Genomic DNA, 18,417 nt, shown 5'->3' on the forward strand with positions numbered 1-18,417 from the left:
TCACATATCTCCGATCAAAATGTTTTTTCCACTCCTTTGATCAGCAATTCCCTTTTAAACTATCTCCTCTCAGCTCCTTCTTTGATCACCTTTGACAGACTGCTAGAGTACGGAGGACTAGTGTATTTAGAAGAGCAAGGAAAATCTCAGGATACAAAACATATTTATATGAAATACAACGTGGACGTGTCTCCGAAGAAAGTCAGAATAAAAGCTGTATGTGCTAGTGCAAGGAAATGGCAGAAGCAAGAAAAATTGGCTGGTGTCTCTCTGGTGCTGCAATTCATACTTTGCCTTGGGGTTTCAGCAAACAGCATCTGCATGAACGTTGATGGCTAGAAATCAATAATATAGATTTCATCTGCAAACAGATGCAATCTCTGCCCCTTTATGGGAGGAGCAGCTAATACCTCAGGCAAATACAGGGCATGACTTTCAGGTAGGCTGAGCGAGCGTATGCCGCAGGGGGGTGTTGCGCAACCTTGCAAGCAGCCTTATTTTCATAATAAGCACAATGACAACTCAAAGGACCAGATATGAGGGGGGAAGACTGCTGGGCATGGACAAATTTAGGAGCAAATAGAAAGTAAAAATCATTAGTTCAGAAACAGTTTATGAAAAGCATGTAGGCAAGACTTTAAGAAGAGTATAATTTCTTAGGAAGGATAGCTGAGTAAATGACACCCTTGAGCTACCAATAGGTCATAGGCTTTGTTTTAAAGTATTTTATGGATTTCTCTTTCCTAGCCACATTTATTTCAGCCTCATGTTGCCTGTGATTCTGTCCTTCCTTCCTTTTTTTTGTTGTTTATTTTTTCCCCGTTTTTCCTTTATAGCTCTCTTTCAGAGATAACAAATTTTCCCTTTAGCATCAGCATGTGATTTCTCCATTTTGATGGAGTTTTCATTTCTTTATGCTTTAGTTTTCCACCTGGAAATAAAGATAGCATTGCTTAATAACCTGAAAGGATGTTGCAAAATTTCCTGGATGATTTAGGAGTGTTTCACGACAGACTTACCTTTCATAAAAGTAGGGATAAAGCGGTATCTAGAGAGGGGACTTATACCTTTAGAAAAAAAAGATAGCTAAAAGTGAAATTGCCTTTACTTCCCTCTCTGCTGCAAACTGTTTTTGTTAAATACAAAATGTTTTATCACAGCACATGTAAATCACAAGTTTTTGACGGTAGCACAACTGTGAAAACTGCAGACTCAAACTATTGTTCCAAAGTATCTTTTGCTTAGTTACACATTAACAGCTGCAGTAGTTGTACATTCACATATTGAGATATCATCCAATTTTAGAGTTAAAATGAAAGCTTCCTTTTCAGTGCATTACCACTGAAATAAGCGTATACAATTTTTCTGGAAAAAGTAATGAATCTTTATATAGCACTCTAATGGCCTATAACATATGTGGCTGACTGGAATGCTAATAAATATTAAACTTTAATATTCATAGACTTCAGAAAGTGTATGTATATATTGAAATGTTAAGATTAAGGGGGTACAGTGCCTACACTCAGTAGTGCTAGTACAGAATGTTTTGCATTAATGGTATAATGAGAGCTCTCTAAAACTCTTGTCACAGCAGTTCTGGCCCTTACCTATAACAAAAAAAAAGAGTTGTTACACTTTGAATGCACTTTCAAACTATTTCTTCCTCCTTACAGTTCAGCTGAACAAGTAATAATTCATTATAGTCAACTTTTCCATGATTCCGCCCCCCCCCCAAAAAAAAAACCCAACCTGAAAATAAGCCTATTTCTGTGTGCGCCAGATGCTCTGGGCTTACTGCTTTCTCAACTATGTACGTGATGTTTTGTTTTGACTTGTGGTTGTTCTTTCTGGTAAAAATATATTAATTTTCACAGTTTTGAAATTCTGTTGGAGAGCAAATTTTTTTTTTTTTTTTTTTTTTGGGGGGGGGGGGGATTTATTCAGTCCTTTTGTGAAAAACGTGGAATTTTTTTGACCAGCCTTACCATTTAGATATCTATATGTATGTACACTAATGACTCACACATCCTTCCCCCACTGATTTTCAACACCTTTGCTATTGTTTTCACAAACTGCTCTTTCCTCTTTCATTCTGAAAAAATTACAAAGGCAGTTGTAATCAATCCTTGCCTTGCTTTTCCTTGTCTTTCCAGCACTTGCTTCATTTTTTGGCTTAAGACCCAGCTCTTTTCTGAAATAGGAGCACACCTCTTGATTTTTCAGATTTGTCTTCTGTGTTGCTCTCTGTCAAAGGGATATACCAAATGTCACCATGGCTCGGTTAGCACCACTTTAACCTGCGGGCTGAGAGTTTAAAATAACCCTAAGAAAAGAGACTGAAGGGAGCAGACAATGAAGAATTTGTTCTAGACAGCTGCACTCCATGGAAGTTAATTAATATGCCAAATGTTAAGTTTATCTTTAACTACCTTGCCTATTCCTAAAGAAGTAAGCACACATTTACACTTCCTCTCGACGTTAGGGTACCGCTGTGGTGACACATTTCCTGAGCCCCACCGAGCCTGGAGGCACCCGACGTCCTTTGCCACGTTGGGACTTTCTGCCAACGGCCCGACGTCCTTTGCCACGTTGGGACTTTCTGCAGTATTTGTACCCCTGCAGCATTTCTTCCGGGGAACTTCAGTTTTGACAAATTTGGGGTTCACCAGACTGAAGCTTCTTCCACCCCTGCTTGGGTGGGGATTCTCAGAAACAGTAGCCACTCTGACCCAAATGTTTTATCTCAATAAAAGGACTGGAAAAAAATGACAGCCCCTCCCCAAAATCCCAGTAGGCTTTATGGCTTCAGACAGACACTGCATTCACAATGTTATAAGTTATGAACACCGGTCGAGGGTGAGATTGCTCTTGTCTAAGTTGAACTGGCTAAAGGTTAGCAGTCTAGCCTAAACCAGTCATCTAGTCCCCCTCTGTAATCGGTGGTGAAATATAGGTAGCTCCAGAAGTGATTCATTCCTCATACCCAAATCTGTCTAAAGATGGGATGACTCAGTGACTGCTGGGGGTTACGGTTGGGTGAAATTGTTGTGCTGCTGCATGCTGTTTGTGCTGGCCTGCCCTCATAACGAAGCAACACGCCTTAGCTGTAAACTACCTACTGCTGGCTACTGTTTGTGCTGGCCTGCCCTCGTAAGGAAGCTGTAAATGACCTACAGGCTGGGCTGCGTCGCCTCTCGTTGGGAGCAGGGGAGGAGCACGCACCTGGACGGTCACGGCAGCTCTCAGGACAAGTGCTGGCAGGTTCGGCTGCCACAGCCCAGTCATGGGGCTGAACCCTCAGTACCAGCATCTGTTTGTAAAACTGGCTCTGAGATACTTCTGATAAAGAGAAATATGACTTGGAAAGGTTGAGTGCTTTTGAGAAGTTACACCATTTCAAACAGCTCAAGTTATTACTGAATATCTTAGCACCCCCTCTTCTTGACCACAGCATCACGTGGCTCTTTCTAGCTGCGATTACTACCAATAATTAATTAATTACTTCATTAAACACACTGAGAATCTTTGAGCCTGAAAAGCAAAACATCATATAAAGTCAGTACCTAGTCCCTACAACTTCATTAAAATGATTCTCACATCAGCTTTCTTTTACCTCAGAAGCTCATCAGACTCACACAGAATAGCAGACCCATCCCAACTATTTATAAGGAACCCAAATAGTCTACATGATCTTTCACTTTATTCCTGACGAATTTTTCTTGCATCCTCCACACAGTTGAAAACCCCATCATCACAGCTACATCTTCTTCTTTACACAGTCCGGGAGCTTTCCTGTTCACTTCATTCCTCGTGTTTTTAATTTTTTGAGACTCCTTCTTGAACTGATTTCATTTTCACCTCCTCGTTCAGCTACGCTGGCTTTGCCCTTACTTCTGATGGATTTGTTGCTATGCAGCACACTTCTCCCTATGGAATACATCCATTTATGTTTGAATATTTTGTGTTTCCGTTGCACCACCCCACTTGATTTCACTCAGAACCACCCGTGTTTACTTCCTGCTCTGATGGAATTTCTTGTCTTTGCTTTATGTTTCATCCTTGGTCATAGTGGCAGAGGTGTAATCCTGGTCGTGCAGACACCATCAGTCTGTCTCCAGCTATGTCTCCGAGGTTAGTCACGACAAACAGAAGCTCTAGGGAAGGCTGGGAAGGCTGCAGGAAAGGGACATGACAGGGTACTTAATAATGGGAGTATTTGTACCCGGCAATGTTTATGTTTTGCAGTCATGCCCAGGACCTTATCATGCTACATACTATACACCTACAACAAAACACAACACTTACTTGCCCAAGGCCAGACGCACCACATACTGTAAGTTCCTTGCAGCACTCCCACCTCCTCCACTGAACTGTGAACTTGGATGAAGACCAGGCTTGAAGCAAAATGTAAAGTGGAAAACTGGTGCCTTTCTTCTCTTTCTTGTCCAGTTTCAGTAACAATCCTAAATGTTTGGATCTTTTTTATCTGGATCATAACTTTGTTTATAGAACCATGAAAAGATTTTGTTTGAAAAATAATATACCTAGATATACCTTGAAAAGATAAATACATGGAAGAATGTTGAGTAAAATCAATAGAGAACAAGTACAGGAGTCCTTGGTCAGTGTTTATTTTAATTTAGGAATAAGCTAAATTGTTTTAAACTGGACTTAAGCTGAAAATATGTATTTGTGATCTATTTAGAAGGACAAATACAGGATTATTTGAAATGGCAGAGCATTCATTTAGATGAAAAGAAACCCTGTCCTCTTCCTTTAACCTACTGGTATGTATTCTACTCATGCAGCAGGCATGGGCCTTCAAGCTGATACAGCTGTCGTTGAGAGGATGAGCTCTAGCGAGCGGTTTTAGAGTCCAGGTCACCCACCGCCTCTTCCCTAGCAGGCCTCCTTTCACAGCAGTGCCCGCTCCTTCATCACCTCCTGCCATACGGACAATAACCTGAGAAGACGCCCAGGGAAGAGCTAAATCACTAAAGCAGGGCTGGAGGTGGCCAGGGTGTTTTATTTTGTACTTCAGCACACTTGAGAGGCTGGATCTGCAGCTGACAGATGGTAACTAGCTCGACGGCAAGGCCATCGCGTTTGAGAGCAGGAGCTCATTCCGTGACCGCATCTCAGCTACGTGAACGTTTCAGAGTTTCAAATCTTTTCAGTTGGCTTTCTGTTCTCCTGAAACCTGTGGCAAGTTGACTTGAACTAAACAGAGAGAGGATTGCTAAAGTACTGTTGTGCACATGGAGGTTTGCAGCACTTTTGAATCAATTTTATTTTACAATCAGAGCAATATAAATAGATTTAAATCCCTACTTGTAATTAAAACACAGTTTCCTATGCCTCCCAACTGCAGGCAAGGTCTGAGTTTTATTACATGAGGAATCATCCCTTTTGCAATTTAATGCAATCTCCTGAGATCTTGGCAGCTCTGCTAAACCATTAGATATGCTGTAAATGCATTTCTTAAGGAATTCTGAAGAAAGTGGGCTGATAACTTTGGAAGCTCTTTTTCATGTTTGGTTTATTTGAATCTATGGGTAAGCATGGGTGGGACTAACATGTTATGCACATGACGAAAGAAAGACAGAAAATAAATAATGTAACTTCGGGAATTAAACATTCCCCCAAATTCTTTTTCCTTGTTTCCTTGAATTTTGCAGGACATAATTTTTTATTGCACGATATTCATTTTTTCCATGAGAAATTTGCCAGATTATTCTATGTACTGCAGATTAATCAGCACAGTTACATTTTTATGTACTCCAGCATTTGTACAAATGTTTTACATATGAGGACTGTTGCTAATATTGGCCTCTGTCCTCAAGTAAGACAAGATGCTGGCATAATACAAGACACACTGATTTATTTTGTAAATAAAGATCAGGAGAATTTACTTGTGATAGTTTGAGATCAAGCACAGGTAGCTGTAAATGGGGATTTTAGACAAAGTGGCCATGGAAGAAAACTATCCTGTTGGATAGTGCATGATGAGACTTTGTGTCAGCAGACAGAGAAGTCCTCTTACCATCCCATCACTTTGTTTCCGCAATGGTTTTAGAGAGATATAAGATGATCTGTGAATGTCTCGTGCTCTGGAGGAATGAGATGGCCTTTCTTCCAACAGCTGTAGGGTAGTAAAGTTATATGATCTAAATAACTGAAAAATCAAGAAAATGGGCGCCTCCAGACTATTAGTCTGTTTTGGAAGGTTACATTGAAGGCCTATTCTCAGAAATTACTCAATTTTCAGCCTCTTTCTAGTAATTGACATCAAGGAATTGAGTCATTTTCTGTAATGGGAAGGAAGAACGGAGACTTATTCTCACTGCCACCACAGCAGATGGAGGCAGCTCAGGGAGCTCTTAAACACAGTGGATGCCTGAAGAGTCACCTCAGCTTGTGTTTGCAGCTGAACCCAACAGACTACATCACCGTCTGATGTTGGTTGACTTTTGTGTGTGATAAACTGCTTCTTATATTTACTTTCCTGCCGAAAAAAATGTTGAGTGAGGGCTGGTCCTCAAGAAGTGAGGGGTGCGCTGCATCTTTCCAACAAGTTCTAAGAGATACCTCACTGTGCTGGGTCCCCCACAGAACTGCTTCAGGTGTGTTTCTTTTTTCAGTCCTGTTGCTGCAGAGCTTGCCCGGTTTGCTTTCACTGGCCTGATGTTCTTTTTATTTGGCCACACTGAAGTTCTAGAAGGTTTAAACTATACTTTACCATGAAAAGATTTGTGATTTGGCATTTGATTTTGCAGTAGCTGTGCTCAGAGCTCTTTGCAGACAAATAAATTGTCACGCCACAGCTCTGAGAAACTTACCATCTAAAAGACTTAAAACCAAGGAAAGGATGATGTTACAAACAGGTATCAGAGAGGAAAACAATGAAAAACGATACGCTAAGTTATGCAGGAAGAGCTATGTACATGAAGAAGGACTGGAGAGTTGGTCTCTAATCTAGTAAGCCTCTGCTTAACTATGCAACTCATTTCTTGACTGCTTGCATTATTAGTTTTTAGTTTCCTTGGGGTAGGGACAGAAAAAGATTGAGCAGAAGGATGTAAAACCTAACTGGAAACATTACTCAGAAAAAAAAGACTGTACAAGAATGAGGATAGATAGAATAGTGCCTTGTGTAACGTGATTAGCACATCACTGAGCTCACTGGAAATGTAAATGCAGAAAGGGACTGTCAGAGGGGGCATGAGATGAGCAATTCAAACCGGTGAATAACCGTGGAAGTGGCGAGTCCTACTCACCAATGAGGAAAACAATGATGTAAGAAGAGGTTGGGTTGGCAGGAAGGAGTAAGAGCAGCATTGCCCTCAGCACGCTCAGCTGCGTGCCTGCCTCTGTGCATGAGTCTAAATCTTGGCTCTGGCTGGTTCAGCGCTGCCTTCTGTTGATCATCACCTGATGAATCATTATGTGTTTTTGTGGGTAACGGTCAATGATTGCTAACCTCTGGTTCTTGCTACAGCCTATGAAAAAGAACATAAAATTGGTGGTCCTGTGGGGCTCCTGATAATTGAGGTGAACTGCGAGACCCAGACAATCAAACTCTTCGATCTTTTTAATCATATTAATTGCTGAGGCAACCCAACTCCCCTACAAATGTGCAAACCATTTTTACAGGATTTTATGTTCTTTCAGGAGCTAGACTGATTTCTGGAGATGGATATATATAACTGACTTTGATTTGGAGGTTGTTTTTCTCTGATACTGTTTGTTTTTCTGGTATATCAGCAGTTTTATCGGCAAGTGTAAAGGGCCAAAATTCTCAATACCTTTTGTCATGGAGACCTTCCTGGACTAAGCTGCCTGTTAACATCATTGCTTGCAAATGAGCTGAGTAGTCCTCTCCTTTCTAAGCCCTTTTTTTCCCCAGGGATGGGGCATCTACCACCTCTCTCTGCAACATTCCACTTATGGGAATTAATTATTTTAGTCCTGCAGGATAAATCCAGCATAAATATGGCCCAATCGCTAAACGTCCCCCAAATTTGGAGGTATCTCTTTGCAGGGTAAAGCTAAGCCCTGTTATTCGCATATTTGTCTGCTGTTGATGTAGGCTGTTCTTTGTCAAAAGCTCTTGGAGATACTAAGTACTTTTGCAGTTCTGTGTTCAGAATGCACCAACAACTACAAAACACCTGAAAAGGCCTTTTTCCAGTTACTATGTTTTTGCAGAGTTTCTTTCCAACACCTATTTACTACCCAGAGATGAATCAAAAGAGAAGCAGTGAATCAGTAAGCTATGGACTTTAAGAGGTTGCTTGCACCAGACGGTCCAAGAACAGGAGCTTGCAAGTCCTTATTTCTGGAAGAAATCCACCGGACTTCATAAAATGTGGGACAAAGGTGCTATGTGAAAAATGACTTAAACCCAATGTTCTTAAGTGCTAAGCTGGGCTGTAGCCCAAGCTTATTCACACGCTACGATGGCTCCTTCCTCTCTAAGGCAGCAATACTAGCAAAGGCTTGCTATGGGAGATCAACCTCCACGGAAAGGGGGACACATAAATTGTCACCCCTTTCCAGACTTGCTTCGTATCTTGCACTGACACAGGTCAACCAGGGCTTGTGTGGGGAAGGCTACAGGTCAATGATGATAAAGTTGCTCTCAGGTTTTTGTGGAAGAGCCTAATCTGCACAGCAAGCATCAGTTAGCTCTACCTCCATTTCTGTTCAAATGCTGGCTGGTGAAACACTTGTGTCTGAGCAGGCTAGACCATACCAAAATGATAACTATGCAACTGGAGTGCATTGGTCTCTGGTAAAAACTCACTGTATGCGACCATTATTTCTGCTGCTTTCTTCACAAAATACATGCACAGGGAATTAGCATCATATATTGAATTCATCCTATGGAGTCCAGTCAAACAACGGCTTGTTAATAAGATTCTGGAGATAATGTTTTTTTCCAAGCAGAACTTCAAACTCCCTGCCGCTTTGGACACTGGCTGTGATGAATGTGGTATTGCCTGCAGCACACTGTAGCTTTTGACAGTGAGTAAAACCAAATATAACAGTAAAGACTGGAAAAAAATACTACCCTTCAGAAATAAACTGTCTATCTTTTCAGCCATCCTCTGAAATGAAAAATATCAGAATACTGTGGAACAGCCCTAGCCTCATATATTTCAAATTTACTGATACTGAGAGCTAACAGTTACCGTGCCATCTCCTTACATGATGTTCTGCCTAAGCTCGCAGCCAGGGGTCTGGGTACAGCCCAGGGAAGTGTTGGGCTTTCAGATGTTCACAGTCTAATATCAGCCTCACTCACAGAGAAATTAATTCCCTAGTGGGACTGTAGCTTTAAAATAATAGTACCCTAATGGAGACAGAAAAATAAAAGTATACTTTTTCAAAAAAACATTAACTTTCAGAGTGGTAGTTTTATTTGTATGCATTCAAGAGCACACAGGTTCTTTCATAGGAATATAAACATAGCAACTTAGAAACATCCATACCAGATCTGACCAGTACTCCATTTCAGAGGAATCAAAAGCAGATGCAAGAAACTTCACAGGAGGCAATGACAGGACAACCTGCTCCCAGGAGAAAGTTTCTGCTTAATACCCATTGATGTAATGTTTGGCCGATTTCACAATACACCAGGGCTTATATCCCTTAGAAAAGTAATATACATATATAGAACAATCTGTATTTCTTACTTATAGATTTCTGTACAGTAATATTTACAATATATTGCAAAGATTACAGTCTCTATCTGATGCCTTTATTGCAAATACTTGCTTCCAGGCCATAAAAACCAGACTTTGTACCTTTTGCCTGTTACACTACTGCCGCGGACATTGCCCCTTGTCACAGCATTGGACCACCTTGAAACACTTTGGTCTAAATAGCAGTTACCACTGCACACTTGCACCACATTTGACTATTTTAGTTTACACAGTTCTAGTCAAACAAAATCAATTTATGACTTGCCTTTGCCCTCAGCCCCAGTTTTAGGTTTCCCAAAAGACTGGAAACCCAACTCCGTTGCTGAAACTTCTGTTCACACCGCAATGGCCCACTTTACCACAGTTTATCACTGAAGCTGAAAAGCTTCCAAAGCATGTCTTTTATAATCAAATAGTAAAAAAAAAAAAAAAAAACCTTCAGAATTTGGGGGGGGGGGGGAGATAGGTAGTGACTAACATTAGTGAGTTTTTCTCATTTTGAGAGATATGACTGAAAGACCCAGCAGAAGGAAGGAAAAGCCTTTACATGTAACAGTAACAGGAGCTGAATGAAGCCCAGAGCTCCCACTTTTTGAAAAAAAACCCTGAATTACCCATTCCCAAGATGTATGGAGAAAGAAAGATTGTCATCTACTGTTGTTCTGGCATACTGGGAAAGGTACGTTATTAGCTTACCCCGAAGGTATTATTAAATACAGGGCATCTATAGCTTATCAGGCAAAGATCTTAGGTCCACATTACCTCTGAAGCGAATGATACCTGGGAGAGCTTGGGGTTCCTATCAGTTTGAACAAAGCCAGGGAAATTTTGCCACATATCAGTGTGGAAAGTCACCACAACCCCACTGAACCGTTCATAAAGACAAAAAGGAGGATTAAAAAAATATTCAGAATGGGGCCAGTTCTGATTTCACTAACCTCTGCCATAAGACCTTCATCGATTTTGAGAAAGGCTCATGTTCAGTACTTTCAAGAAAATGAAACATATTCATTCTGAACATTGAAAACTCTGACCAATCCATCTTTCATCTTAACTTTCAAGAGCTGCTCAACTAAAAGAGCAAAAACAAACAGAAGTGTGAAAATGAAACCAAAAATTTCCTTGGAAAAAAACCCAAACAGTGCTTTTCTCCTGCGGTGGGGCACTGATTTGTAACGCAAAAGATTTTTGCTGCACTCTGAGCTGTCTACAGTCACCCGCATTTTCAAAGAAAAGCAGTCCTTAGCTCTGACAAACACATATAAATATTTATGTGGAACAGCACCTTGCAAAGTGAGCATGAAAAGAACAGATACGTCAGGTTGTGTTCCTGACTAATAAACCTAGACTGCATCCCTTAAGAACCTGCACCGTACGTGCATAAATCTTATCATATTAGCAGCATCTTGGGTTGGAGTTTTCTAAGAATCATCCTTTGATAATAATGTAACAAATGCACATGGAAATTTCATTATTTAACAAAAATATGCCCATGTGCTACCTTCCCCCTAAGTTTGCAGAAGCTCACTCATGCAAACTACTTCGTTTTCTCCCAGGTGGAAAGCGGGTTCAACAATTATTTTATCTGGAATTGTTATCCTTCTATCTTGACAACTTCAGACATGTAGACCTTAGCGCATAGCACTAGAAAATGAAGATAAATGCCCTGCATTCCCAAACCGTTGCTGTAATTGAGAACTAACCATTCAGAGACTGACAAGCCCATTTAAAACATATTGAAATGCAACCCGGATGATCTTTCTGTGAATTTAACTGATGTCAAATAAACCGCTTGATGAGCACTTCAAGGGCAACTCTTCCAGTGCGCAATGTTGGCATAGGTTAAAATAGGCAACCGTTCCTCCTACCGCCAATGTTTTACTGAATCCTCAACGCTCACCCTCACCCTTTCTGCTCCTCCAGATGTATTTACTGAGAGCAGCAAACACTTGAGAAACGCAGCTCGAGTGCTCACTTGAGGTCGGCATGCACCCGGCTGCGCCGGCAGCTCTTTTGGGCCAGGAGAGGCAGCAGTGGGAGCTGCTGCAGTGCGGGCAGGAGGAATGCGGAGAATGAAAACTGGTGTTTCTGGACGCCTCACGCTGCGGGTCTGGTGGCCAGGTAAGCCGGACACCAGGCCACCACATCCATGGTAACACAAAGCAAACTTTTAACCTCTGCAGGACCCTCAGGTCAAGTCACTGTTACGCCAGCTGGGCAGCTATCACAGACGGGCATCGGTGCAACTGAAAGGGAAAGTGGCTTTGGCTTGGATTGGGGTTTGGGGTTTTTTTTGGCATTTTTTTGTGGTTTGCAATGTCCACAAAGAAATGCTTTGCGGCAAGGCATTTTCTAGCGAGCAATGACATATTGGGGTAAGTGACTGAGGCACAGCCAGCAAATTCCATGAGTTATTCTAGAGGCCTCATTCACTACATTGATGATCCAAAGTACTTTTTATCAGCTTTCAAAACACATTTAGCTTGGCCAGTCCAAATGAAGCCCTTTATTGATGATATTGAGTACGTGCTATCTACACTGGGGACTCACGCCATCAGGACATTTTCCTGGCACGGCTGTGCCCTGACATGCCTTCTTGCCTTGCAGCGCAGGGATGCCATCCTGCACATCCCAAGCACAGCCCTACTCCAGACCCATGCTAGGGAAGTGTGGCCTTACATAGCCTGGGATAGTTTCCTAATGTGATCCTGTAAGCCCACTGCTCACTCACAGTGCATAAAATTAAAGGTGTTAAACCATAAGCTGCCAAACCTTGCAATGTTTGCAATGTCACAGTCGGGGACACATGGCAAACAAAGTGGAGGAGCCTATGTACATGTGAATTGTACCGTTCTGCAGCAAGGCAGTAACAGTGGTAAACCCTCCCTCATTTTTGACTACCTGTTTCTTGGAACCACGCTCCTGAAAGTATTTCGGGCAGGGTTTTAAAGGCTGAGCAAGCTGTGTGACGGAGCAAACTAGATGGATACAAGGTACTCCAATTTGGCTTGAAGGCTCTCAGAGAGAGAGAGGCTTGGCAGGGATTTAGCTTACAACATGTTTGCCAAGTATCCCAGATAAAGCTGCCACAGTTAGTCCTCACCAGCCAAGCAAATACTGTCTAAAGATGTCAGGATGAGCCCTGGTCAAACAGTCCTGGTAAGAAAGAGCCTTTGAACCACCAAAGTCCAGGTGGAGCCTGTCTGCCTGCAAGGAAACGCTTGACCCAAACGTCATTGCCACTTCGTTCCCACTTTCTCCCCTCCATCCCTGTCAACAAATTCATTGCTGGAAAGAGACGGGTGCACTACACGGAGCTTCTGCCACAGCCCGGAATGGCATCCTGGGGCTGTGAGCTGATGCTGAACGTTATTGTGGATGGCAGCTGCTGCCACGCTTTGCTTTTCCAGGAGCTTTTGTTTCCTGCTGCCTCGCTGGGGCACGGTTCACAATCTCTGCTTGTCATAGCGCTCTGGGACACCCCTGCGCTTGTGACAAGAGTGAGGCTGCCAGGGGATGGGGGTGAGGGTAGGAGGCAATAATAAAAATACTAAACTTGGACGAAATAGTCATGAGCCAGATGAGGGAAGAGTTTCTTCCTGTGTCTGGTTTTGTTCAACTTCCAAGTCAAGGATTCTGCAGAAAGAGAGAAAAAAAAGTGTCATTTATTATTTATCACATCAGACAAGCATAAGGTGATACTCTAAAGCTTTTATTCAGCTGCTTATGGCTATTGCCAACATAGTAAATTCCCCTCCCAGGAGATTTCCTCTTGAATAATGAACATCCTTTTAAGAATGGTGCTGAAACTCAAGGCTGAATAATCTTGATTCAACCTGGGAAGGAGGATGCAGAGTGAGCTCCCTTCTTTAGAGACAAGCAGGACTGACAGCGAGAGGAGCTGAACTTCAGAGGTGAATCCCGGCAACGTCCCACCGAGAAGGAGCAATGCCCATCTCGCTGAGGACGTTGGTCTTCTGAAGCTCACAACCCACGCTCAGACTCTACAATCATCACTCTGATGAAATGTGTTAGGGAACCTGATCCTTCAAATAGCTATTCTATTTACGTGGTGCCCCACCAGGTCCCAGAGAGCTCATGAAAAATTAAATGGAGAACATAAAATATGAATGGGATGATCACCGGCCCATAAAAGCCCTGCAGTTCTTGAAACGTATTTTACACATAATGAACACTGGATTTTAGAAAACAGGTTTCTGCCTCTTTTTCCAAAGAAGGTGCAACAGTTTTCAAGCCTCAGTGTAAAATGAGGAACCTTCAAGGATGTGCCTGGGAGCACCAAGGAGAGCACATCGCTCCCCCCTGCAGCACGGGAGTCTGCTGCCCATTAGTAACCAGTAAGCAAACTAAACAGAGCCAAATACATGGATATAGTGAAAACTCATAGATATCTAATTTGATGCTGCATTGTCAGAGAAAGCGTAGGACTGAAAGAAAAGATGAACATTTGATCAGAACTACAGGACTCATCTTGCAATCACGTGGTGATAACAACTCTCATCTTAAATTCTGCCCAGTAAACGTGATATTTAACTTGCGGTAGCTCTTGATGATTCTTCCCCTTTATTCTGGGTGCTCTGTACAGGTATTTTTAGCTGACCTTTCTGAACTTTCTGGTTCTGTGGCCTAAATTGTAAGTATGGTCTCAGTTTTCAGAAATTACCCTGGAAGCAATCACAGCCCTACTGCTGAGGTCTATCAGCTGAGAGTCAGCCCTTGTCTGCTTAAAATTGGGTTTATAATATGGACCCTATGGATTAGTGTTTCCTAGGGTGCCAGAAATTTTCGTGCCAAAGGAAATTGCTGCCAGTGTAAAGCACTCCCTTGTTCTAGGTATTAAAATTATTGCAGAATGACCATAGACTTGAATAAACTTGCTGTTTACTTCATGGAGGTCTTTTCAACACTCTGTTAAGCTACCTACTATGAACTGTCATTTTGTCTTAGGTGTCAAAAAAAAAAAAAAAAAAAAGAAAAAGCCATTGGCCAAGTCCGTGTGAGGTTACACTGGCTCAGCCCTTGGAAAAGAGCTTCCCTCCTCCTGCCCTTGCCTTTGCCCTGGTGAAGCACCTCCTCTGCAGAGTGCCCGCTCCCTGGGGTGGTCACCGGCAGCTCCGGTCTCAGCTGCAGCGCCGGACACGCTCAGCACCATGCAAGTGGATGGGGAAAGGGCTGGCTGCTCCCTCCTGAGCAGGCTCTGCGGTGACAGCCGTGGGTCTGGCCCTGGACCCTAGCCCCAGCAAGGGCATGCGGGAGCAACCCGGCTTTTATTTTGTTTTCCTTCACGGAAATGTGGTTGTTTTTGTCACGTGGCTCCTGCTTGTGGTGAAATCTGCCTCCCATCCTCTGTGTTTAGCAAGGCCGGCAGCTGCAACGAGCTTCACAAACTGCCACCTGCGTCATTTTGTTTTCTGTATCTCCCTGGCCTTTTATCACAGAAGGATGGGCAAGGAGAAATGATTAGCTCAGGAGAGCCCTTTCTTCTCTCTAAGGTAATTTGGGGAAGGATCTGTCACATAACAACACTTCTTGAAGTTGTCAGCCGGATACCTGACAACTTTTCTTATCTACAAGGGCTTGAAATATTTGTGTGCAAATGGCTCGCTCGCTCTCCCTTCCTCCCTCAACTTGCAGGAAGAAAATATGCTTTTGAGAAAAATTCAAATTTTAAAAGTGATCCAAAATTCACATAATTAAAACCGATTTCAAGTAAGTAAATGGATTTTTGCATTATATAGATTAAAGGAATCGGGAGTGACAGCCCCACATGCCTGTAGGAAAGAAGCTCAAGCACTTCATTTCTCCACGTTCATAAGGCCCACAAGTTCTACCAACAGCTGTCTCTACACTAAATGACGTTCTTCTCATGCACCAATTACGAACTGTCAGAAAATATACATGTAATCCTTCACATCAAGACCTACTCATGCAATTTTTAAATACCACACTGTAAGCTGCGGTACTTATCCTAAGGGCTTCATGTACTGGAAGGAGAACAAACTGTTATCTACTAGATCATCAATACCAAAGGCTCCATGAATAGAGTTCTTTCTCAGGAGATCAGATGCAAAACACACACCGCTTTTATTAAAACCAGGATATCGGCTTTTACCAGGGCTAAATTTGTTCTGCTTCTGTCTGGGAAGTAATTGATTTCCAAGCCTCGATGCCACACATTTGTATTCATTATCTTCAGTTTCAAACAGTGAGGTACCCCTCTAACCAAGGCAGACCGCACAACCGATTTCCAGCTACCAGTGCCAAACCGCACCGCAAAACCCACTGCAGAGGAGCCAAATCCACTACAGTCAAACGGGACAGGAAACTTAAAGCCTGGGAAATGCTAGGGGGTCACCTGGAGCAAACTTTTGCGGTCCCAACAGAGAGCTGTGGGGGAAATAAGATTGCTAGCAGGAGCACTGACTCAGCTTTGCTTTCCCGATACCTGGGGGTGCCGACGTATAAGGGGATGGGAGAGAGAGTGAGGGAGAGTAGGGAGGGAAAAACCGTAGCAGTATAGTATAAATACAGTGTATTCCCAATCAGTAATAGTTTCAGTTCAGTCTGTTATTTAAGCGACTGTAATTAAGGGTTGAATGCTTTTTCTAAGTTTTTTTCCTAGCATTTAATATAGCAGAAATTAGAGAAAACAAGCTATTTACAAAGCAGGAATCTGCAAAGGACAGACATCCCTCATAGGCACTGACTCTTTAACTTCATGGCGGGGGGGGGGGGGACACGGGACGGGACGGGTGTCTGATCTAAATCCGGCGAGCTGCACGGAATTATTTGTTTGTCTTCTGGTCTTTGTAACGACAGGGATTTCTGCTTTGCATAAAGACCACACTGGAACATGTAGTACACAAAATAACTTTTCCTTCAGCCCTTCATGAAAAGACTAAAATAAACTACGAGAAGCCGACCGCTCGCCAAAGAGGAAAGAGCAACACACGAATCGAGAGGGCGAGGCTTTGCACACACCTTGAGTTCACCAGGCTGCAATGCACGCTGAAAGAAGCCATCATGCCAGTTCCTGGATCACCTTGCTCGTCTCCTTGGCTTTCTTACACGTGTACAGCCACTTGATGATCCGAGCGTTGCGCTCGATGACGGAGGTGCTGCTCGGGACCTGCTCCGTGAGCTCGTCCTCCAGCAGCCCCTCATCCCCGCTGTGCCTCGTGAAGTCGCTCTCGGACGTCGCCACGCTGATGCTGCGGATCTTGAAGGAGACGTTGTCGGACACCACGGAGAAGTTCTCTCTCCCGAGGTCCTCGATCACCTCCTGCTCCAGGCCGCAGTACTTGAAAAACGTGTCAAACTCGGAGAAGGACTTGGAGTAGCGAGAGCTGATGTCCGACTGGGAGCGATGGAGGCCTCTCCTCTTCACCTCCCTGGCCTCCTCGGGAGGCGTGCTGGGGCCCGAGGGCCTCCCGCGCTCCCCTGTGCCCCCTGGCCCCGGGGCCCCGCCGCCCGCGGCGGCGGCTGGCTCGGCCCCGGGGCCGCTCGGCCGGCGGTCGCCGTCCTTGGCCGGGAGAGGCTCCCTGCTCTCGGCGGCCGCGGCGTCCTCCACCACCCTGGGCATCTCCGGGGAAGCCAGCCGCTTCTCCTTCAGGGACCCCTGGAAGATCCGCCTCACCAGGCTCCCCCGTGAGCCGTCCTGGCTCTGCCCTCTCCCGAACTCGCATTTCTGGCGGTAAATCACCAGGGAGTCCGGCCGCAGCTGCCTCTTGGGGGTGCCGCGCCGGGCGATGGGGCCGGGGCCGTGCTGCGGGGGGGCGCGGCGGGCGCACGCCGCCTCGGCCGCCTCGGGGGGCTTCGCGCCCGTCCCTCGGCCGAAGCCCCCGCCGAGCTCTCTGCCCTCCACCGAGCAGGTCTCGCTGCCGCTCTCCGAGGCCGAGCTCGGGACGAGGACGGGGTCCTGCCGGGCGCCGCCCGCCCGCTGGCTCTTGACGTACTTGGCCCTGTCGGCCGCCAGCCTCTCCACGGCGCTTCTCCTGCCCGGGCTGCCTGCCTCCATCTGCCTGCGGAGGTACTCGGGCCCCTTGTTGAGGAGCCGCAGGGTGAGGGGGGAGTGGAGGTCGGAGATGGCGTGCATTCCCACGGCCCGGGAGAGTTCGGTTGGCATAGCAGTTCCAGGGACGGGGATCCTGCTTCCAGTCCCGGGAGGGGGGGGGGGAAGTGGGGAAAAAGGCAAAAAAAAAAAAAAGAGAAGAAAAAAGGGCTGGGAAGAGCAAAGCCCGGGCGCTGGAGGCGGCAGCTGCGCCCCTCCGAGGGCCGAGCTCGCCCGGCGCGTACCCGCCGCTGCCGTCGGGGCGCCGCGTGTGCGCGCCGCCGCCCAGCCTGCGCGCGCCTCCAGCCCCGCCGCCGCCGCCGCCGCCGCCGCCGCCGCCGCCTCCCCGCGCACCCGCCCGCCCCGCCGGCCGCGGACAGCCAATCCCGCCGCCGCGCGCCGGGCGCGTCACGGCAAGCAGCGCGCGGCTCCGCCGCCCGCCCGGGGCCGCCGCCGCCGGCGGGAGGGGGAGGGGAGGCGCGGGGGTGCGTACCGGGTGCCGCGCCGACAGGCACTTCTGCCGTTTTGTCCCTTTCGGGAGAGGCGGTGACCCAGGCTTCCCGCTGCCCCGGCAGCGCCGGGGAGGCGTTCGCCGGTTCGCGTCCCGCGGGTGTGCCGCGCCGGTGCCCGCCGAACCGA

The 18,417-nt window shown here is 45.3% G+C and overlaps 1 protein-coding gene across 1 annotated transcript; it reads right to left on the reverse strand.

Annotated features, from left to right (window-relative positions):
- Positions 1-10,160: 10,160 nt before the first annotated feature.
- Positions 10,161-17,891, reverse strand: FAM110C (family with sequence similarity 110 member C). The gene is made up of 2 exons (XM_049818636.1): positions 16,710-17,891; positions 10,161-13,343 (listed from the first exon to the last, which is right to left on the reverse strand). The coding sequence occupies exon 1, from the start codon at positions 17,851-17,853 to the stop codon at positions 16,750-16,752; it is 1,104 nt and encodes a 367-aa protein (XP_049674593.1). The 5' UTR covers positions 17,854-17,891; the 3' UTR covers positions 10,161-13,343; positions 16,710-16,749.
- Positions 17,892-18,417: the final 526 nt, after the last annotated feature.

Source organism: Accipiter gentilis, chromosome 16 (assembly GCF_929443795.1).
Source record: "Accipiter gentilis chromosome 16, bAccGen1.1, whole genome shotgun sequence".
In the NCBI taxonomy this organism is placed as follows: Eukaryota; Metazoa; Chordata; class Aves; order Accipitriformes; family Accipitridae; genus Astur; species Astur gentilis.

What these genes read in the sequence shown, in the direction of transcription:
- FAM110C (XM_049818636.1), bottom strand. Translation starts at nt 17,853, where the DNA reads ATGCCAACCGAACTCTCCCGGGCCGTGGGAATGCACGCCATCTCCGAC.